Source organism: Carassius carassius, chromosome 5 (assembly GCF_963082965.1).
Source record: "Carassius carassius chromosome 5, fCarCar2.1, whole genome shotgun sequence".
In the NCBI taxonomy this organism is placed as follows: domain Eukaryota; kingdom Metazoa; phylum Chordata; class Actinopteri; order Cypriniformes; family Cyprinidae; genus Carassius; species Carassius carassius.
In genome coordinates, this window is record NC_081759.1 from 19,859,710 (window position 1) to 19,882,621 (window position 22,912).

The 22,912-nt window shown below is 39.8% G+C and overlaps 1 protein-coding gene across 2 annotated transcripts; it reads right to left on the reverse strand.

The window, feature by feature from the left end:
• Positions 1-347: 347 nt before the first annotated feature.
• On the reverse strand, positions 348-21,840 carry LOC132140331 (roundabout homolog 1). 2 transcript variants are annotated; one of them, XM_059549121.1, is made up of 12 exons: positions 21,667-21,840; positions 10,643-10,794; positions 9,884-10,037; positions 9,589-9,778; positions 9,338-9,432; positions 9,056-9,242; positions 8,296-8,393; positions 7,829-7,982; positions 7,636-7,754; positions 6,635-6,826; positions 5,860-6,501; positions 5,212-5,739 (listed from the first exon to the last, which is right to left on the reverse strand). In XM_059549121.1, exons 1-11 carry the CDS (start codon positions 21,779-21,781, stop codon positions 6,371-6,373), a joined length of 1,587 nt encoding a protein of 528 aa, XP_059405104.1. In that variant the 5' UTR covers positions 21,782-21,840; the 3' UTR covers positions 5,212-5,739; positions 5,860-6,370. The 2 variants fall into 2 exon arrangements, with proteins under 2 accessions (XP_059405105.1, XP_059405104.1); XM_059549122.1 differs by lacking the exons at positions 6,635-6,826; positions 7,636-7,754; positions 7,829-7,982; ... (5 more) ...; positions 10,643-10,794; positions 21,667-21,840 and adding exons at positions 348-1,248; positions 3,741-3,939; positions 4,046-4,115; positions 4,263-4,423 and having other exon boundaries at positions 5,190-5,739; positions 5,860-6,362.
• Positions 21,841-22,912: the final 1,072 nt, after the last annotated feature.

The following is a 22,912-nucleotide window of genomic DNA, read 5'->3' on the forward strand; positions in this document are numbered from 1 at the left end:
CACACACATACACATAAGTATATATATATATATATCAAAGACCACAAAAACTCAAAGACTGTGGCTCTTTTAGGTTTTCGTGGCTGGTATTAGTACATACAAATGAATGCATTATATTTTTCACATATTAAAACGGTGGTATAAAAGGTAAATACTACATGGCTGTTACTTTATTTCCTCTGATTTGAAAATAATAATATAAAAAGAACACTTTTCAAAGCTAATTCATAAATATTGAGATTATCAAATTTTGCAAAAAAAAAAAAAAAAAAGTAAACATTTTGTAATTATATCACACTTTCCTAATGCCACACAAAAAATATTTGTAAAAGGGCTATGGCAAAAACTTGTTAATGTGTTAACTGTTAAGATGTACCATACAAGATAAAAACTGTAAATTATTTAACTTTGCATTATATATGATTTTACTGTAAAATAATGTGAACTATGGTTTTAAGAAGAATGAACTGCCATATAATTTAAGGTTGAAGACAGTAAAATGACATTTCCTCAAGTAATGTGTGACATCAAATATGAATATGTTTTATTTAATGTTTTGTTTCTTCTTTTTTATTGTTAGTAATTGCTAGTAATTTACCACCAATAATGTTTTTGCCATCCTTACCGGAAACATTTACCAGTATAAATCAAATTCAGTACATACTGTGAAAGTATGGGAATTCAGACGCAGCCATTCATCATGGGAAATTTGACAATCATTTAAAAAAAGAGAGAGAAACATAAGCACCATATTTTGCCCTATGAGGTGAGCAATTCAAAAAAGAGCTTTCTCATGACTTCAACATCTGTCACACACTCTTGTTATTTACTGTGGCTAGCAGAGGGTGCATTCAGTTCATGCTCCAGCCTGGTGTTCACCTGTTGGCCTGGGGGTCCAAAGGCAGGGCATGGAGGATGGCCGGCTGCTGAAGGGGCCGAAGGGTAGAAGTGCACATCCACAGCCACAGAGGTCATGCCCAGGGACACGCAATGGGACAGCAAGAGGGGAGAGAAACTGTGAGAGATACTGATGCTGTGGCGCACAGGAGTTGAAGAGGGATCACTGGTCTGGAGGGTAAGGGAAGAGCGCAGGCCCTCCTCCTGGGCAGGTGCTGGATTGGCTGGAGGAGGTGAGGGGGCGTCCTGAGCTGGTTCAAACTCTCTGCTCCTCCAGTCCTCCATGCACTGAAGCTGAATGTCAGAAAGTGCTGAGGGAGTGACCTTCCCCTCCTCAAATATTGTCTCCAACTAATTTAGAACGGAAAAAAATATATATAAAAGAAAATCGTTAAAAAAGAAACAAGTAACTGTTGCTTCTTTCTTATAGCTGTGTATTGTCCCACAGACTGTATGTTTGTTTATGTCTGGAGTCCCAAAGACTCCAAAGCTGTATGTGTAGAAATAAAACTAGTGATTTCAAAATAAATATATTAATTTAACAGAAAATGAGAAACTTTGAAGAATGATCATGCTGCATTCCGTTTCAGTAAAAAAAAATTTATAGAGCACTATTAAAACGCTAGAGTGTTGACCAAAGTGCTGTATAATGAAGAAAATTCCTCAAAAAGAAAACACCAAAACAAGTACAAATGTAAACCAATGTCTCAACACACTGCAGTGTCAAAAGCTAAACATAAAAAATTAGCCTTCAGACGTCTTTTAAAAACATTTAGAATAGGAGCAACTCTAATGTGAGGAGTAAGACTGATCCTGTTCCATCTTTTTGGAGCCACCACTGCAAACACCTTATCACCCCTTCGCTTGTACCTTGTCCTCTGAACAATTAAAATAGACTGGTCAGAAGACCTTAAATATACTTAACAGGCTTGTGCACCTGTAAGAGCTCTGACAGGTAAAAGGGAGCTACCCCATTCAAATACTTATACACACATACTAGGAGCTTAAAGTCAACCCTCATAGGAGAGATATGACCCCACTTGCAAGTCCCCGGGGTACTGCCTAGCGGAAGCATTCTGTAGTATTTGCTAATATTTTAGAACAATTTGGCAGAAAATCAAAAGCCTAGCGGCAGCCCAAAAGCAGCTTTAGTTACAAAAGCTTTGCAGCAGCATTCTGTAGTAATTGAAAATGGTTTAGAGGCATTTGGCAGACACCAAATGCCTAGCGGTACAAAAGACTAGCGCCAGCATTCTGTAGTACAGTAATTGCGAATGGTTTAGAACCATTTGTCAGACACCCACATACAAAGAATTGCAATAATCAAGCTTTGCTAACACAAAGGAATGGATCACCTTCTCACAGTCTTTTAAAGAAAGAAATGGTTTAACCTTTGTCACTAATCAGAAAAAAAAAACAGATTTAAAGATTGAATTTATCTGTTTATCAAATTTGAGGGTTTTAGATTTTTGACCACAGGTTTACAAAAAGGGGTCAACTCACCTAAATTTGACAGTTCAAAGTTAAAGTTCTGTCTTACTCTCATTAAACCATAAGAAGTTGCTGACATCCAGGCTTTAATCTCATTCAAACAGTGTCACAAGGGAGTCCAGTGAATTTACATGATTTTTCCTCAAAGGCAAATCAATTTGCATATCATCTGCATAAAAATGATATGAAATCCCATATTTTCAATAATTGTTTTTTTCCTTAAAGATAAAATATATAAAGGAAATACAACTGAGGCAAGAATGGATCCTTGTGGGACACCACAAATTGACAGAGAAACTTCTATTCGATAAGAATGATCTAAACAACTAGCAGCACCATGAATACCCACTACTTCCTCAAGGTGTGAAACAAGGATCCCGTGATCAATCATATCGAAAGCTGCAGTGAGATCTAAAACCATAAGGACCAAAGAATGACCAGAACCATTTAATAATAAAATATGGCTACTTTTAACAATGCAGAATCTGTACTGTGGTAAGCTTTAAAGCCATACTGAACAATCTCAAACACAGCATTTTGGTCCAAAAAACTCTGCAACTGGCTAAGAACAATTTTCTCTAAAACCTTGGATCAAAACGGCAGTTTTGAAATTGGTCTAAAACTGGACAGGACAGAACGATCCCAATTTGGCTTTTTAAGAAGAAGTTGCACCGCAACATTTTTCAGAGACAACGGCAACATACCAGAATGTAGACTGCCATTAATAATGGACAGAATGCTCGGGCCAATAATATCAAATAACTTTTTAAACAGCCATGATGGAATACTATCCAGAGGACAATTGCTGGGTTTCACCTGACCTACGGTCTCAGGCAGTGTTCAATGTTCAAATGACTCATGCATTTATGTCATATGATAGCTTTGTTCATTAAAAACTGAACTTGAAAATATAGCTAGATAACCACTATTCAATTTCATTGTATAGTTATTTGGCTGAAAATATGTATATTTTTTTTATTGTACAGCATAAATAAAGCTATACAGGTATTAAAAGAAATTAGGGTAAGTAAATGATGACAGAATATTAATATGTGCATGGACTTATGCCATACCGTGAATCATGGTCTGATAATAATAGAATGATTTCTGAAGACTGGAGCAATGGCTGCTGTAAATTCAGTTTGGCCATCAAATGAATATGTGACATTTTAAATTATATATTTAAATAGAAACCAGCCGTATTCTTTTGTTACTTTTTGTACTGTATTTTTGATCAAGCCTTGCAGCCTTGGTGAGCATAAGAGACATTCAATATCAGGTATCAAGATTCTACTTCATGGGTTTGGAATAAAATTTGTTAAAGAGGTGAAAAGCACCATAGAAGTTCTGACCTGGTCTTCTTCTCTAGGCTCTGGGTGAGACTCTACAATAACTGGCAGGTCCTGGCTGGCCTGGACAAACTCTTGCAAGTCATCGGACGGTGGTTCCATCATCAAGGTGGATGGGCTGCCTTCTGTTGGGAGCGCTTTTGTCTCCGATGTGTTGGGGCTTTGTTCAATGACAACCACCAAATTATCATCTTCAAATGCCCTGAAATGTGCCAGCATTAAGAGAGTTACAAACCTACTATTCAATCAATGTAATGTTGACAGGGGCATTATACAATTGCTCTCAACGTGCTCTGAAGAAAGCTAACTTGTTATCGTATGTCCTTTCCATTGCAAGACGTTCACCATGCCTGCAAGGCCCACCTATTCCCCTCAGAGCTATCAGAAAAAAAAATGTTTTATTATATTATTTTCTTTGCACTTGAACATCTAATTTATGAAGTCATCATAAATTCTGAGTAATGAGTAAAATGAGTAAAATAAGGATAAAGATCAAGGATCAATAGAATATATATTATATTTCACCTGTCCTCCCTGTTGGTACAGCTGCAGGATCATTTTTCTGAACCAGAGAGTAAAAGGCCATGGCAATGAAGATGAATGCTAACGAAACACCAACTCCAACCACAATGGGAATGTCATGCTTCTCAATCACAGGCAACCAAGTTTGGGATTTCACCTTTTCTCTGAGGAAAAAAAAATATATAATATGAAAATCACAACTTAAACAAGCCATTATAGTTTATTAAGAAGGAATTGTTACAGGACACTGAAACATCGTAAATCCCTTCTAAGCCTCACAGCAATACCATAATTAAATCATAAAAATCAATGTAGATCATTTCAGATGGTCTTACATGTAAACTTCCAGTGCAACAATGTGTTTTGTTAACAGTCTGTCATAATTGTTAACTGCTACATAATACATTGCTTGAAGGAACCAAACAATTTCAAAAGGTAGATCAAAAGGTACTAAATCAAAATTTCTAATGCCACACTTTCCCATGAGAATATGTTTTAATACTCAGGCACTTCTGAAACAAAGTTGTCAAGTAAAGTTTCAAGCTGTCAAAAATATACTGATGCATGCTCATCACTGATAAAAAAAGAAAAGGGTATAAAAATACCTAAAATAACCACTTTCTTCTGAAATTGCAAATCATATGGTGTAACTGTCTTCCATCTTGTGTTACAAAAAAAAGTTAAAAAAAATTAGTGTCATATTATTTAAGGGCCTCACAGAAATATATCTTAAAATACATATTAATTTACTCACATTTAATAAGTGTTTGCAAATATCAAAGGAAATAATTTTTTTTCAAGGATTGCTTTTAATAAATTATTTTAAAGATATGTATGCACTGATATAATACTGTTGATATTAGCAAATATGAGATTTTCTCTCTGCTGTAAATGGCAAGAGAACTGAGAAGCGTTCATTTGATCACCGACCTGTTATTGTTGTCAGAGGTCCTCATAGGGGCCTGCGAGGTGTTTTTCTTGAGTGACTCAACAAGGTCTGTGTCATTCGTCACTGATGACTTAGTACCTCCAGACTGCTTGATGATTTGACTCTGGTTTTGATGCTTTTCCACAGGAGCTGTGGCAGTGATATTCTCTACATCCATTATAGTTAAGCCTGTAGTCTGAGTTTGTGCGCTAAAGGACTGGGCACTTTTCAGGGAAAAGCTCAGAATTTTATAGGAGTTTGAGTCTGCTGTAGAAGGGCTGTTTGTGTTTGGATTCATTACTGGAGGTTTTGTGGCCTGCTCTGTTGATTGCATATGTCCATGCAAATCCTGTATAAAAGTCTCTTTGAGTGGGGGAAATGGTGTAGGTTTGAGAGGCACAGGGGTTGGTTTTTGTGTTTGAATGAGATGTTTGATTTTTTCATTACTTCCTTTGCTAATGTAACTTGGCTTAAGTGAAATTAACTCTATAGTGTCTTGGGTAGATTCAAGATTCAAGTATGTTGGTGAGTCCTCCACAAAAGCATTTAAAACTGTACCAAAAAAACAAACAAACAAACAAAAAAAGAAAAATAACATTATTTTTAAATTTTGCAGATACAAACAAATTCTCTAAGGTATGTTATTTGTAGATTGAAAAAGCATAGACTCACAAGATATCTTTGTGTAATCTTCAGTTGTTTGCTGAAATGATTCATTTATCTCTGTATTACTCAGAAGCTTTGAACCGTAAAGAAGGGAATTAGTAAATAGCTCTTGTTCAATCTCTGGAACCTGCAAGGTTGGAAAAACACACACAATCTAAGATCCATGATTGTTACCAGATGCAGGTGTTGCAGAATATTATTCAACTGGCCTAAACCATTAAAAATGGTCAAAATGGTGGAGAATGTTAATGAAAATGGCAAAGTACTCACAAAACAATCACAGTGTCAGTCACGTGTTATGAGGTTAATGTCACAGATGGGACCAGCACAAGATCTATGCAAATAGCATTACTCACAGTCGGCAAAATCTTTTTACTCAGTGTGTCCTTATCAGTTGGAACATCTTCTGAGTCAGCTTTAAGTTAGAGCATTTGGCTGATTAGATAAAACCAAGATTTGCAAACATGAAACTGATTTACATTTACTGCAACTATGAGAACTAAAGCAATCTTAGTTCTCATGCATTTTGCTCACCAGTTACAGTTATGATAAGACTTCTCTCATCCTGACCGACTCTATTTTCTGCACTGCAGTGATATTCACCTGCATCAGACCGGTGGATGTTGGGGATGACTAATGTCCCATTATCTGTAAAATAATTTTTTTTAATAATAAAAAAGATTTTTTTTTATAAACAAATAAAATTAAAATTAAAGTATGGCCTACAAGGGAAAACCTGCTTCTTAAGATAAAACTACAAACTGTCCAATATGTAACAAACCATCAATGTGTATCTGTTGTGGGAGAGAGACCGGAGAGTTTGAACCAGACTGGTCTGGTGAATTTTGTATCGACCCAGTTCTAATCCAAGTGTATTTGACAGGAAAATCTCCAACAGCTCGACAAGGGAGACTTACAGGTGATCCCTCTGAGACAGTGAGTGATGTAACGAAGGAAACAATGACAGGTTTCACTGAAAACAAGAAGAAATATAAAATAAGATCTAAATTGGAAAATGAGTTGACTTTTCCTAAAAAGTGTGAGAAAAGCCTTTGCATTAAAAGTCCAGCAAATGAACATCAGGCCTAATTGAAAAAAAAAAAAATCAGTTATGTTAACCTGACCTTTCTGAGTTATACTGGAATTAAAGTAATTTAAACAAAAGAAAATTAGTTTTAGTCACTTTTTTATGTTCCCCTAATTTAAGCTGATTAAATTGCTATTACACAACAATGTAGAGCTATACACAATTCAAAATGAGTCTTACCAAACATCTTTACAAATTTTTTTTATTATATTTATTATATTCCCAGCTACAAGAAGTGCGCTGACACCCAGAGTACATTGCAGCATGAATGAATCAAGCAATTGCTTTGTTTTACTATTTTCAGTTTTATTGCCAGTGCTTGTTGTCAGAATTAGCACAACTGAATTTATGTTCGGAGTCTTATCAGATTAATTTGATTGTTACAGTTATTATGTTTTGCATGGTGAATGCTGATGTCTGTGTGTGGCACAATTAATTTCATCAACTAGTCCCATAAATAATATAATTTACTACCCATTAATAGTATGATGTTTATGACACGGGTGTTACAACTTTGCATTGCCACATAAAATGTGAATTAGTTTAATGGTCTATTTTTAAGTAAGATCACTTCTAAAAACATAATGTATTTACACATCCTTTTATTTATAATAATTCCATGGTGCATGTCCAAAAAACATATTAGTACCATGGTACTTTTTGCTATTATGATATTTTTGCAAAGGGAGATGTACCAGCAACCCGAAGAGTCATGGTTTTCTGATCGTGGCCCAGTGTGTTGGAGGCTGCGCATGTGTAATGTCCTTCATCATACATTCTCACTGATGAAATGTAGAGTGTTGTGTTTCTTAACCTGGGAACAAAATGAATTCACAAGCACCGCTGGTAAACAGTAACTACTATATAAACTCTACATGCACAATATACCTCATGATAATTTTGCCTCCAGTTTGGACAAACCGGCCCTGCTTTGACCACTTGATGAAAGGGGCAGGGTGTCCTAACACCTGGCAGTGAATCGCCACTTCAGCTCCAACAGGAGACGTTACCATCATCGGCCAGATAGTCACAGATGGAGGTTCTGAAATAATAAAGCCAGATGGACCATAGAAAATAATTATGAGAGCTGAGCCAACATAATGGAGAATAAAAAGTCACAAATGATCAGCCGATCAGGGTTTTATGGGTTAGTGAACCCCTATTGGTTTATGATCACAACTACAGGTGTGTTCGAAATGGGCAATTAAATTAACCAAATTAACCAAAATTAACTCACCCTGGTTTATAACCTGATTTCATAACAATTTCATAATTCAGACTAAATCATTCTCAGATAACTTCTAAATAGGGATCTATTAGGGGTTACTTTCAAATAAAGCCAAATAATTCCTTACCAAGAACATCCAGGAATATTGTTTTCGATGTGAGAGCCCTTTTCAGATGGGAATTAGATGCTCTGCAGAAATACAATCCACTGTCTGTCTCTTGTACACTGAAACACAGAGATTCACAATTATATATATATATATATATATATATATATATATATATATATATATATTACAAGATTCAATTTGCAGTATTATCTGAATTTAAAATAAAGACATGCATACAAATATGACCCTGGACCACAAAACCAGTCTTAAGTGTCAATTTCAAAATTCAAAACTGAGATTTATACAATAAATAAGCTTTCCATTGATGTATGGTTTATTAGGAATGGACAACATTTGGCTGAGATACAACAATTTGAAAATCTGGAATCTGGGGGAATCTGGAATTTGCAAAAAAATCTAAATACTGATAAAATTACCTTTAAAGTTGTCCAAATTAAACTCTTACCAATGCATATTACTAATCAGAAATTAAGTTTTGATATATTTACAGTTGAAAATTTACAAAATATCTTCATTGTTTCATGATCTTTACTTAATAATGATTTTTTGCATAAAAGAAAAATCGATAATTTTGACCCATACAAGGTTTTTTTTTTTTTTTTTGGCTATTGCTACAAATTTACCCCAGCGACATAAGACTGATTTTCTGGTTCAGGGTCACAAATGTACATAAACATCACAGTTTAGCAAAAACAGAGCACAAAAAATGGATAGATAGGAATGAATTGCAGAAAACAAACAAATCCACACAACACACCTGTGGAAGACCAGGTCTCCGGTAGGATCAAAAATATAATATGGTCCTGTCTGGAGGAGTCTGTTGTTCTTAAACCAGGACACTTGTGCTTGGGGTCTACTGTGAGGAGGCCTACAGGGAAGAGTTGCAGATTCACCCTTCCTCACTGTTAGGTTGGCAGGTTCAAGAACAAAGATCCAATCCATAACTATGTGAGAAGGGATGAAAGGATATGCTAAATAGAGGACATGTGTGTACAGGTGCCACCTGGAATGAAAGTGGGCTCAACTGAAAAAGAAGTACCAGCAGGCAGGAGGTACGCTGGCTCGGATATCACTTTCTGCCTCTCATTGTGAGCTTCACAGAAATACAGGCCCTCATCCCCTGACAATACTCTCCTAAGAACAAGATTTTCACATTTGTTTACACATGGTCTTTTATTATAATTATTTATTTGTGTAAATATTCAAATTGATGTGATATATATCAAAATACATATATATTGTTTCAATTTCACACTTGTTTATTCATGATTTGTCTTCGAAAAACCTCACTGAAAAATCAGCAGCTGTCCGTCCTTCTGCAGATCCCATCTAGAAGAGTTGGGTAATAGATGTCCATCCTTAAACCACTGTACTGTGGGAATGGGGAAACCTTCAACAAAGCAGTGCAGTGCAGCTTCCATTTCAACAGGTACAGTACGATTTTGGGGGCCTTCAATAATCTTTACGTCTACATTGGAACCTGTGCAACAGACATAAAGACCCCTGAATTAATATATCAGTAACTGAGTAATTAGTAAGTCAGATTATGTTAAATATATCAGAGTTGTATATCTCTCTGTTTTACCATGCACTGTCAGAGTTGCTGCTTTACTTTCTTTGCTTATGTTCAGCAGAGGATTGTGGGTGATACAGATGTAGATTCCTTGGTCTGCTTTAGTGATGTTAGCCATGTGCAAAGTTCCAGAAGTCTTCCTTTGACTCCCTCCTCCATACTGTCCCTAGTGGTAATATTTAGTATTTAGTAAATACAAATTATTGAACTACTATACACTACACTCATTTGGTATGTGTGATTGTAATAATAATAATAATAAAAAAATAAATATAAAAATATAAAATATAAAAATAAATTCATGCCCAAACCACACCCACAAACAGTTTTGACCAATCAACAGTGATCTTTGACTAGCCAAATTCTCATTAGTCAAGACTTATAGAGACCATCCAAGATTTTATATGAGTTTGTTTCTTCATCTAAGCAGATTTGGAGAAATTTAGCACTACATCACTTGCTCACCAATCTTATGAAGTTAAAAGCTGTTTGTAAGAAACAAATTAAGTCATTTTGTCTTTAAACCACTGCATCTGGCCAAAACCAAGGCCATAATAATGCTTATAATCCTCCAGTGAAAAAGTTCATCCTCTGTTGTCTTCTCACGCCAACATCTAACAACATATTTATTCAGTTTGTTTCAGACAGTTCCTAATGCACACAAAATATTTTATTAGAGGAAGAACTAGAGGACTCCATAAAAAGGGGTATTTTAGGGGGAAGTATTTTAGTTTATTACAAACACATACAAAAGGTTTTGTAGTTCTGTACCTGAATCTGGTTTCCTTTGGTGAGAACTCTGCCATTTTTTAACCATGAAATCTGAGCAGGAGGAGAACTATCACCCGAGACACACTGAAGGAAAACATCCCGGCCCTCTTCAGTTCGCATGGACTGAGGGTGAAAGAACACATCCTCCAGGCCTACAAACAAACAAATTACCAAAAGATGTTCAGCAGCTTTGCAACGACATGAGAGTGAATGCTGTAAATGATTACAGACTATTTATTGTGAATTATCCCTTAAATGGTTACTCACATCTTCAACAATCCCTAAAGAGCATAGAGGAAGCAGAATTGGCATTAAACATTTCAATTGTGAGTGGGCAAGGCAAGAGGCAAACTACCTGGGATATCACCTGGGCAACGGAAAGCTGAGGCCACAGATGGACAAGGTGGAGGCAATTCGAAGGAGCCCAAAACCAAAGACCAAGAAAGAAGTGCGTTCCTTCCTAGGACTGGTGGGCTGGTACAGGGGATTTGTGCCAATCTTTGCCTCCATTGCGGCTCCTATTACCAACCTGCTTTCCAAGACGATGGCAAACCCTATTTCTTGGACTGATGACTGTGAGACAGCTTTTAACAACCCTGAAAGAAAAGAAGTACTCCAGCCCAGTCCTGCAGAGTCCAGAATTCTCTCAGAGGTTCCTGGTGCAAGTAGATGCTTCCGCAACAGGGATTGGAGTGGTCCTTGCCCAGGGAACTGCAGGAGAAGAGAGGCCAGTTGTTTGCCTAAGCCACAAGCTACTCCCTAGGGAGACAAGTTATTCAGTGGTCAAGAAGGAAGGCCTTGCCATTAAGTGGTCCCTGGACAACTTGCGGTATTACCTCCTTGGTCGTGAGTTTGATCTTGAAACTGACCACTGTGCCCTAACCTGGAGCCAGTCTATGAAGGACCACAATGCCAGAGTTACATGGTGGTATCTTTCCTGCAGACGTACAGCTTCAAAATATGGCACAAACCTGGCAGACTCAATGTGGTAGCCGACTACTTGTCCAGGTTTCCGGTCCAACACTGTCACTGGCACTGGCACTGGCACTGGCGCACACACACACACACACACACACACACACACCCGCCTACTTAACTCATTCATCCTCCATACCATTCCTCCCTGCTGTTGCCGCTATCAGAGTAGCGGGTGCACACGCAGTCCTGGTTGCACATGGACATTCTCCTGTTTCAGCACTCTCCTCTGTCCATATCCATTTCCCGGGCATTTCATACAACTACACTGCACTTGTCGTGTTGTTTCATTCCTGTGATGTTTGTCTGTGTGGGCATAGTCAGTCTTCCGGCGGGAAACACTACGCTGGCCAAACCTAACGAACATGTGGCGGCCGAAGCAGGCGAAACCATTGTCTAGTATGAATAGGTGTTTCTGTGTGTATTTAAGTGTTGGAATTATGTGTTGAATGTATTATGTGTGAATTGATTATGTGTTTATTATATCAGAAATGTATTATTATTGATTATTAGAAATTGATTATTATTGACATCATGTAACAGATGACAAATAGATGTGGTATTTGTTTGTGTGTTAAATGTTATACTTACCTGAGAATGGGATGGCCCAGAAAGGAGGTGGGGTTTGTCTTATATAAGCCGAAGCCAAACCTAAAATGGGACTTGTTTACCAAGTCAAAGTGAGAGTGTAACTGCGGTGCCTCTAGCGAACTTCAACCCTGTATATTGTGGATACGTGTTACCTGTACATAAGTACTTTTGATCTTCTCTCTTTTGTTGTTTCTTTGATACTTTTGAGTTTTTGTTTTATTGTACACCTGTAAATACTTCAATGTGGACCAGGGCTTAATTTGTGCCGGAACAAGCCGGATCTGGATCCAGCACTTTATTTTGGCGGATCCCCCTGCTCCAGGGGCGGCGTTTCAGTATGGCAGACAGAGAATAGTCAGATATTTGCAGTGAAAAACTATCCAAAACTATCTCTATTATAATTTTTTATTATTATTTTAAATCACAGGGTTTTAGAAATATTTAACCAATGATAAGTATTTAAAGGAGCTTGTAAAACTTCGTAACGCCATTGTATCCTCAAGCTCTCGCAAAACCTCGTCACTTCACCCCGCCTCCACTCAGATTGAGCGTCGCGCACAGCCTGGAGGAGACAGATCTCCACTTATTTGCAAAGCAAGGGTAAACAAATAACTTTGAATAGTACAGCATTTTCTTTACTCAAACACTATGTCTGTAAAGGCTATTGTTTTTGTGTGTTTGAAGACTGGAGAAGTAGATTTTTTGCCATCTAGCCAATATACTTTTGTATGTTTAAAATATCCTGTGCATAAGTGCTTGAAATCATGAGATTTTGGCCAAGTGTATCAAACAGCAAAAAAACTAATAAATAAATAAAACATAAAAAATAAACGTTATATCCTAACCTGTAAAAGGTGATGATAGCATATAATGCGCTGCACTTTTCTCAGATGCGGACAAAACACAGATCTTCACATTCGCCGGCCAAAGACCTTGTTATTTGAGCTTGTTTTTCATATAGCCTGATGCTAATTGCAAGTCTCTGAAACAACACCAACACTGACAAAGCAGTGTTGTTTAATTATTGATTTTCTCCCCTAATCTTTCTTTTTTCCCCCTGTATTTTAGTGGAGTGTGCCATGAAACTGTTTTATTTGTCAACACCCATCAGAAATCATATTGTTTGTATTTGGTTGCTTAAACTTAACAACATACGGAAAATAACTCTTATACTCGCGAGTCAGCTTTATACGCACGAGCTTTGGATGTGACTGTGAGGGCATATAATACAGCCTTTGGAGCGCGTGAGTACTAAATGGCATAAAATTCTTAAAAAGGTGTGCAAATTATTATACATTTTTGTGACAATGCAACAATGACCCGATTAGTCAAATGACAGTTCTGTCAGCTGTCCTGAAATGTGAGTGAGTCTTGTATCGCAGCGTGCAGGTTGCTGATGCACTGATGAGAAGTGCGCTCTGAGAGAATTTATGAATTCAAATGACTGATTTAATCTTAGACTTTGTGTGGATTTAATTTATTATTCAAACCTACAAGCTATGTTGAATAAATGCAGGAATTTCCCTCATTCTAAACTTGAAAGCTGCTAGATTTATTAAAACCATGCGACACATGGTCCCCTTCAGAAAAGTTTTTAGTCCTGGAAATTGTTGCTTTAAAATCGCATGGCATTTCCATGTTATTCATGACCTTACAGACCCTATAAAAGCTACTGATGCACGCTCTTAATCACTTAAACTGGTCCACCAATGTGATTGCGCGAGTGCGCCGTTACCTCTCCCTTCTGTAATCGCGTGCCGGATCCATTGCCCCGCTTTGTTCCGGTACCTCGCAATTTACAAATTAAGCACTGCTGTTGACTAACACTTTTGGCAATGTAAATAAATTACACCGTGCACGAGACTGCTGTTGCGAGTGAGCCATCTTTTTTTTACATCTTTTACAGACACTTGTTACGTCCCAAGCGAGCTGTCAATGTTCGCTTTATAACAATCATAATTTCATTCATTACTATAATTACTAATGCTATATACATACATGCTTTGCTGACCATGACAGTTGTTTGAATCTGTTTGTTGCCTCTCTTTGCAGTGCAGGAATAGTTTCCAAAATCTTCCTCTTTTAAGTGGGGAAAGAAAAGTGAGCCATTGGCCAACTGATGAATCCTGCTGCCCAGAACTCCAGCGTCTCTCTCCCACTGTCAGGAACTCTCCGTCACAGCAACTCCAATCATCACCCGCACCTGACTCCCATCAAGCATGATCCCAATCACCGCAGTACTGATCACCTGCACCCAGTAATAACTCACCTTGATAAAGAGTGACTACCATTGAACTGGTGCCCGACCTCTCTCTACTAACCCGTCTTTCCTATGTCCTCAGATATCCCCAAGATGATCTCCTGTAACATACCTAAGCTGACTCTCTGTGTGTTTATCTCCAGAGCTCTGGAAGTTATCCTCTCAACAACTCAACAACACCTTGTTCACATTACCACTTGTAAATAAACTGTTCACTTGCACTAAACCTTCCGTCTCCATAGTGGTTCGTGACAGGAGACCGGACCAACAAACTCATGTATGGATCCCCAGTCACCCTATCCTGTAGATCTTCTGCAGAAGCTGGGCAACCTCCTGCGGTCAGCCATCACCAATTCATCCACTCCCCGATCTGCCTCTGCCAGTCCCATGGTGCTGCCGGAGTCATATGTGGAGGAATCAGCTAGATGTAGCGGTTTTCTTCTCCAGGTCTCGCTGTACACCGAGGCGCGACCGCAGAAATTCTCAACCGATCACTCCTTCTTAATTTCTCTACTGTCTGGACGAGCCCCACAATGAGCATTGGCCATATGGGACGCAAACAGTGCCATGAATAACTCTTTTGAAGCTTTTACTGCCCACTTTAAAGAAGTATTCTGCTCATCTGCTGAAGAAATCTCTACGGCAGATCAACTACTGCAGTTGCGTAAGGGTGAAACAACGACCAGTGATTACACTATCCTGTTTCTAACATTGGCGGCAGCTAGTGGATGGAACGAAGCAGTGCTTCTAAGCACCTATCGTCAAGGTCTTAATCCACGGATCCATGCACAAATGCCCATCTATGAAGATTCCATCGGATTAGAGAACTTTATGCTGAAGGCCATGTAACAAATTAGCTCAAAGTGAGATGTACATAATTAATCATAACTGGTTATTAACTACATTCATCTTTGGGAATTACTTGTAGCATTATAGCATTAATAGTACAACAAAATTATTTGCTCATCCGCAGGGCGGACAGTGTTAATTGTTTATTGACTCTAAGTAAAATAATTTCTCTGGCAACGAAAATAATTTTACTACTAATACATTGCTCCCAGAGCATGTAACGAAACCGTAACGTTAAAGTGACCTCGTCCTTTGAGCAGCGAACACAGACAACCAAGTGTGAATACATATGGATGTTCATTAAACTACACTACAGGGGAACATGAAACATCTGACTAAACACAAACATACACACATTAAAATAGATGCCAACGCAAGGAAGGCATGGACTGAGAGAGAGAGAGAGAGAGTCTTGCTCACGCGCAAGACAGTGGAGAGTCATGGTAGTATTTACTCCTAAACCAAATCACAACCTGTTAAGAACCATCCAAGAATCTCATTACCTTAATTAAAAGGGGTCAGAGCCTAGAAGCGCATCTTAATAGTTAACAAGAGGATACTTGAACTGGTTCTGTAAAGTGTCTGGTCTGCAAAAGTAAAGTGTCCCGGTGCACGTATAACACGTAGATTCCTGTTGAATCCTGTTAGGAGTGAAACCTACGTCATTTCATCCATGGGTTTACTGCTTCTAAGTCAAGTAACAAAGTTGCTGAAAACTGCCAGAAGATCGGACCCCCCCACCCAACCCCCCTGAAGGGGAGTCGTGAGGTGTCCAAGGTGATGGGTGTCTCCAGGAAACCGCAAGTTAAGAGAAGGTCACTTTTTGGGTGTGGAAGAGGTTTTATCTGGTTTCCCGGCAACACCCCTTTTGGTTGGATTGACCAATAACAAGGAATATAGGTCAGCGGGAAAGTGTTTCTTTGTCTCAATGACACCTGATTTGCATATCTTATGAATGGCATGATGAACTGGTTATCAGGTAACCCAAACTATGGTACAAATAGTATGATGCATTTTAGGCTCACATAGTAGAGATATTTAGCTAAGGCAAACCTAGAGGTTTAATTAGGTACCAAGAAAGATATGCAAGAAAGATAGAAGCATAAAGATACATTCTTATACTTGAATATAGGCTCTTATAGGTCAACTAACACGACTAGAGAATCATAACTATGCTAATATGAGCTGGGAAACATACAAACACACAGGACTATATCGTAAACATTTGTAATGGCTAACATTCTGAGTTAAATGCAAGAAGGTTTGTGTGTGTGTGTGTTTGTGTGTGTTTGTGTGTGTGTGTGTGTGTGTGTGTGTGTGTGTGTGTGTGAGCAGCATGGGGAGGTCTTTTCCTCTTCATACTTGGGCCATTGACTGAATAAGATCTCTTTGAAGTTTATGAGTCTGAGCTAGGAATGTAGAGGTGTTCCTGGTGATGCTCAAACAGGCTCCTAAAGGTGTCAATGGCACAGTTTGATGCAGACTCATTGGCTCTAAGCTGTTATTTACATGAGGTCAGTCAGTAGTTTAAAAATCTTTTTGAATATTAGAATGAATGTGTTATCATGACATATGTGTCCATACGTTACAGTCCCCCTTTTCCTCCGACTAAGTCCATGTGTGGACATCATCGGACGACAGTCATCTTAATAGTCGGATGGCAGGTGAATCATGATGGTCGTGTAGAAGGTGGTTACTAGTTATCCTCAGCCTTTGGTTACTGGGGCTGAGGATGTATCTCGATGAGGCTTGACATGGTCTCTGACTTGGCAGCTCCTTTTTGTGGATTTCGCACAGTAGGATGCAGACTCATTGGCTCTAACCTGTGATTTACATGAGGTCAGTCAGCAGATTAAAAATCTTTCTGAATATTACAAATGAATGTGTCATCATGATCTGGTCCATACACTACAGCCAATTGCATTTCACAGCACCTAGCCGCCTGCCCAATCGTCAAAACTGCCCACCAGTCTGTTTCTCCCGCTAACAGCCCTCCAGTACTAGAGCCCATGCAAGTAGAATCCATGCGTCTATCATCTGAAGAATGCAAATGCCGACTCGCAGCAGGACTCTACCTTTACTGTGCCTCACCAGATCATGTCATCCGTGCCTGCCCAGTCAAACCCCCACATCCTTTGGTGAGTACTATCAATCAGAACCCTGTAATTTCCAAACTTACCACCATGCCAGTCCAACTAGTCACACCAGAATGCACTGTTTCCATTTCAGCGATGGTGGACTCAGGCTACTCGGGCAACTTCATCTCCCAAAGCTTCCTAAGCCATCTCCAGTTGCCCCTCAGTCGACATGCCCAGGAGCTCCGAGTTGAAACAATCCAAGGAAAGCCATTAGGATGTGGGTGGGTTAAGTTTCAGGCACCCCCATTAATTCTCAAGATTGGCCTCTTTCATGAAGAGGAGATACACTTCTTGGTACTGGAGGGACCCACGGTCGATATCACCCTGGGACGGTCCTGACTCACGTTACATTCTCCGGAAATCGGGTGGGATTAGAGAACTTTATGCTGAAGGCCATGTAACAAATTAGCTCAAAGTGAGATGTACATAATTAATCATAACGGGTTATTAACTACATTCATCTTCGGGAATTACTTGTAGCATTATAGCATTAATAATACAACAAAATTATTTGCTCATCCGCAGGGCGGACAGTGTTAATTGTTTATTGACTCTAAGTAAAATAATTTCTCTGGCCATGAAAATAATTTTACTACTAATACATTGCTCCCAGAGCATGTAACGAAACCGTAACGTTAAAGTGACCTCGTCCTTTGAGCAGCGAACACAGACAACCAAGTGTGAATACATATGGATGTTCATTAAACTACACTACAGGGGAACATGAAACATCTGACTAAACACCATGCCAGTCCAACTAGTCACACCAGAATGCACTGTTTCCATTTCAGCGATGGTGGACTCAGGCTACTCGGGCAACTTCATCTCCCAAAGCTTCCTAAGCCATCTCCAGTTGCCCCTCAGTCGACATGCCCAGGAGCTCCGAGTTGAAACAATCCAAGGAAAGCCATTAGGATGTGGGCGGGTTAAGTTTCAGGCACCCCTGTTAATTCCCAAGATTGGCCTCTTTCATGAAGAGGAGATACACTTCTTGGTACTGGAGGGACCCACGGTCGATATCACCCTGGGACGGTCCTGACTCACGTTACATTCTCCGGAAATCGGGTGGGATTCATGTGAGGTAACTCGTTGGAGTCTGTTCTGCCATCAACATTGTCTCACCGCTCTTCCTTGTCCAATTCTCTGTTCTCCAGGGTGTCACGTGGCTTCCACCCTCAAGAGCCCTGAGCCTGATGTTGCTCCAATGATCCCACCTGATTATGTGGCATTCCAGGATGTGCTCAGCAAGCAGGCAGCCACCCACTTACCACTTCACAGGCCATAGGACTTTGCCATCGAACTGCCGCCTGATGCTAAACTCCCTAAGGGTCGAGTCTATCCACTGTCCATCCTGGAGCACAAGGCTTTGGAGGATTACATCAAGGAGGCCCTCAAGCAAGGATTCATCCAGCCATCCAGCTCACCGGTTGCCTCCAGCTTCTTCTTCGTGGGCAAGAAGGACGGGAGCTAGAGGCCTTTCATTGATTATAGAGTCCTGAATTTACAGACAGTCAAGCTGCCGTATCCACTTCCCCTGGTCCCTGCCACCCTCGAGGAACTCCATGGAGCCATATTCTCCAAACTGGACCTGTGGAGTGCTTATAACTTTGTTCGAATCCGCAAAGGGGACGAATGGAAGACAGCCTTCATCACCCGTTCTGGTCACTACGAGTACTGCGTTATACCGTATGGACTTCCCAGTGCCCCCTTAATCTTCCAAGGCTTCATGAACAAGGTCATGAAGTCATAGTTTACATTGATGACATCCTGATCTATTCCCGGAACCTGGCTGAACATAACCACCATGTGACGCAGGTCCTCCAGAAGCTCATACAACACCATCTATTCCTAAAGCTGGAGAAGTATGAATTCCATCACTCCACGGTGCAGTTCCTCGGGTACAACATCAGCCCTGAAGGTATCCAGATGGACCAGGGGAAGGTATCTACCATTAAGGAATGTACCGGTGGCCCAGTATGTCCCGGGATGTCATCAAGTACGTCCGTAGTTGCTCAGTCTGTGCCATGTCTTCAACTCCACGTCAGCTCCCTGTAGGCAAATTGGTACCCCTACCTGTTCCACAAATGCCCTGGTCGCATCTGGGAATTGACTTTGTCACTGACCTGCCCAACTCTGAAGGTAACACATGCATCTTAGTAGTTGTGGATAGTTTCTCAAAAGACTGTAAAGTAATTCCCCTGCCAGGACTACCAACTGCCCTGGAAATGGCAGAACATCTCTTCAACCATGTCTTCCGTAACTTTGGTCTACCTGAAGATATTGTCCCAGACCGGTTTCCACAATTCATATCCAGGGTATGGAAAGCCTTCTTCCATTTCCTAGGAGTGATGGTCAACTTGTCCTCTGGGTACCATACGCAGACTAATGGCCAGACTGAGCAGAAGATCCAAGAACTCGGACGGTACCTCCGGGCATACTGCCAAGAAGACCAGCACAGCTGGAACCGTTTCCTTCCCTGGGCAGAGTATGAACAGAACTCCCTTCGACAAGGTACCACCGGCCTCACCACCTTCCAGTGCATGCTCTGTTACCAACCCACTATGTTCCCTTGGACGGGTGAGTCTTCGGATGTTCCAGCTGTGGACTACTGGTTCCGAGCGAGCGAGAGAGTGTGGAACTCAGCTCACATCCACCTCCATCGTGCCATACGGAGACACATCCAGTTTACCATCCCAGGGACAAAGTGTGGCTATCAACAATGGATCTGCATCTCTATCAGCAATGCAGGAAGTTAAGTCCCTGCTACATTGGTCCGTTCACGGTTGAGAGGCAGATCAATGAGGTCACTTACAGGCTCCAATTACCTTCCAGGTACCGCATTCACCCATCGTTCCATGTTTCACTCCTTAAACCCCTCTCTCCCTCCACTGCAGATGCCCCGGAACCTCAGGAACCCCCTCCTCTGGAAATCCTATAACAACCATCCATCTACCAGGTGAAGTAAATCCTGAACTCGTGGCGATAGGGCCCGGCTGGAATACCTGGTGGACTGGGATGGGTACGGACCAGAGGAACGTTCCTGGGTGGCCCGGGATGAGATTCTAGACCCCATGCTTCTTGAAGAGTTCCATCAACAACATCCTAATCATCCCGCACCCAGAGGCCATGGTCGCCCTCGTTGTCACGTCAGGGCGTCAGGAGCCGCCCCTGGAGGAGGGGGTAATGTCAGGAACTCTCCGTCACAGCCACCCCAATCATCACCCGCACCTGACTCCCATCAAGCACAATCCCAATCACCGGAGTACTGATCAACTGCACCTGCACCCAGTAATCACCTGGATAAAGACTCCTCCAACTCAGTACTACGGTGTCCGATCTACCGTTCACTACCATTGAACTGGTGCCCGACCTCTCTCTACTAACCTGTATTTCCTATGTCCTCAGATATCCCCACGACGATCTCCTGTAACATACCTAAGCTGATACATAACAAAACACTGTGCAGTGCAGCATCAGAGAGCTATTTAAAATCCAAACGCCATCTTCAGGTAATACTGAAAACAATGAGCAAACCAGAAAAGTGTGCAAAGAAATCAAATGAATATAACAAGATGAAGTAAGTAAATAAATATTATAAGCAAACTAAATATTTTTTGAATTGGCAATAAATAATTATTTTAGATGTAATACATTATCAAGTGATTATGTTCATTTTGCATAAAATACCACATTTTCTAAGTATTTAGTGAATTTTTTCTATTTTGTATTATTCTTGTTTTTTTCGTATAATTTAATAGAAATTATATTATCAACTTGCAATTTGAGTAAAACGAGTGTACATATGTCTTATTCATTTTACATCACTTTGCTTGTTTGCTGTTTAAATAAGATTTTTAATCCGAAATTTGAATGTGGTGTCAGGTGTCTTCTGTAAGTTTTACTAAAAACACAATGCATCATCTGTAGCATAAATAATTTTATATTGCATTAGTATTTGCATACTGTTTGCAAAGTAATAACCAGCTATTCCATATACTCAGTGTACCTTTCACCACATTAAATCTCATTTGAAATGGGCATCACTTTGAGGAAGCAGGGCTAGTTTGAAGTCCGCCGTTGCTAGGCGACACATGGAGCAGCACAATGTTTTGGCAAGCCTTTTGTAAAATTATGCATGCGTATAAAACATTTGCATGGCAAACAAAACAACATAAACACACTTGCAGCCAAAATACACAGGTTACACTCACCTAATTCAGACACAGCAGGATTAAACCTGATAGAGGAGCACAGAAGGAGGAGCCAGAATGAACAGGACATCTGAACTGAGCTCCATACAGGAAGAGACATGCTAGCCCTCTTCATCTGTGCCTTTTAGGTGAAAATAATAGTCCATAGCATCATTCTTCATCTGACCAAATGCATTCATGCACTGAAAAACAAACAGTCCAAAGGATTCATATTAATAGTAATTCCTCATTAGATAAACAGATAGCAGTCATAAAGCAGAGGAAATATCAAATATTTCAAATCGTAAATACTTGAGCAAGACCGAGTGCAAATCACAACTCTCACACAGTGCAGCAGCACCTCCTCTCTCTCTCTCTCTTTCTCACGGCATATTCCTATTTTGGTTGTGTTTCATTACCACTATTATCATCACAGCCAGCCTTTGTATACTACAGACCTCTTTACTCTCTTCAATAGACTGGCCACTTTACACCACACAGAGGCAAACCCTCCATTTACTGATCGTAACATGAAAAGAGCAGAGACGCTTTGTACTTAGAGGATCAGTTAGAAAGCTTGTAAGGAAAGGTTTGTACTTGATCACATAAGCTTTCATTGCCACTGTGTCCATGTAGGGCGGTCTTAGTTTACTGCTTCCCTTTATGGCCAGTAGTGATGCTGTAAACATGCTTATTTTTCTACACTACAGGCCTCAGTATATGAGTTCAGTGTCATGAAGATAAACTTTAGAAGCTTATTATAGCAGCATTTGAAATGCATGTATAATGTATAATATGTATAATGTATAATGTCTTATTATTGCTATTATTATTATTGCATTCCACATTTTCAGACACTTCAGTCTATTATGATAGTGCACCATTTTGGGAGAGCAGGTGATTACTCAGAGGCGAACAGAAATCCCATCAATGAGCGCTTCAGTCTTATGACTCATCTGGCATGGCCCATGGACAGCAGGTGGGTGAGCTAATGGGATCTAATGCCAGGAGCCGGGGGTGTGTTTCCTTTAGCCAAACAACACCCCATTAAATTAGCTATTCATTAAAGTATTGAATATTTGATCCCCTTACAAATACAATCTAAGCACTCTAGAGAAGGAGTTTAATTTGTCTGGCATTAGGCCTATGAAGATATGGTGGAAAAAGTAACAAGAAAACTTTAGAATAACATTTCATACTTTAACTATTTTTGGAAATCTTTGGATATGAATTTAGGTTTAGTGATTGATAACTTACTTTTAGGGAA

Coding starts and splice junctions, on each gene's coding strand:
- LOC132140331 (XM_059549121.1), bottom strand. CDS start 21,781: ATGAAGAGGGCTAGCATGTCTCTTCCTGTATGGAGCTCAGTTCAGATG. Junction 10,038..10,642: donor CCAAAGGAAACCAGATTCAG/GTACAGAACTAC, acceptor TATTACCACTAG/GGACAGTATGGAGGAGGGAG. Junction 7,755..7,828: donor GGAGGCAAAATTATCATGAG/GTATATTGTGCA, acceptor TTTTGTTCCCAG/GTTAAGAAACACAACACTCT.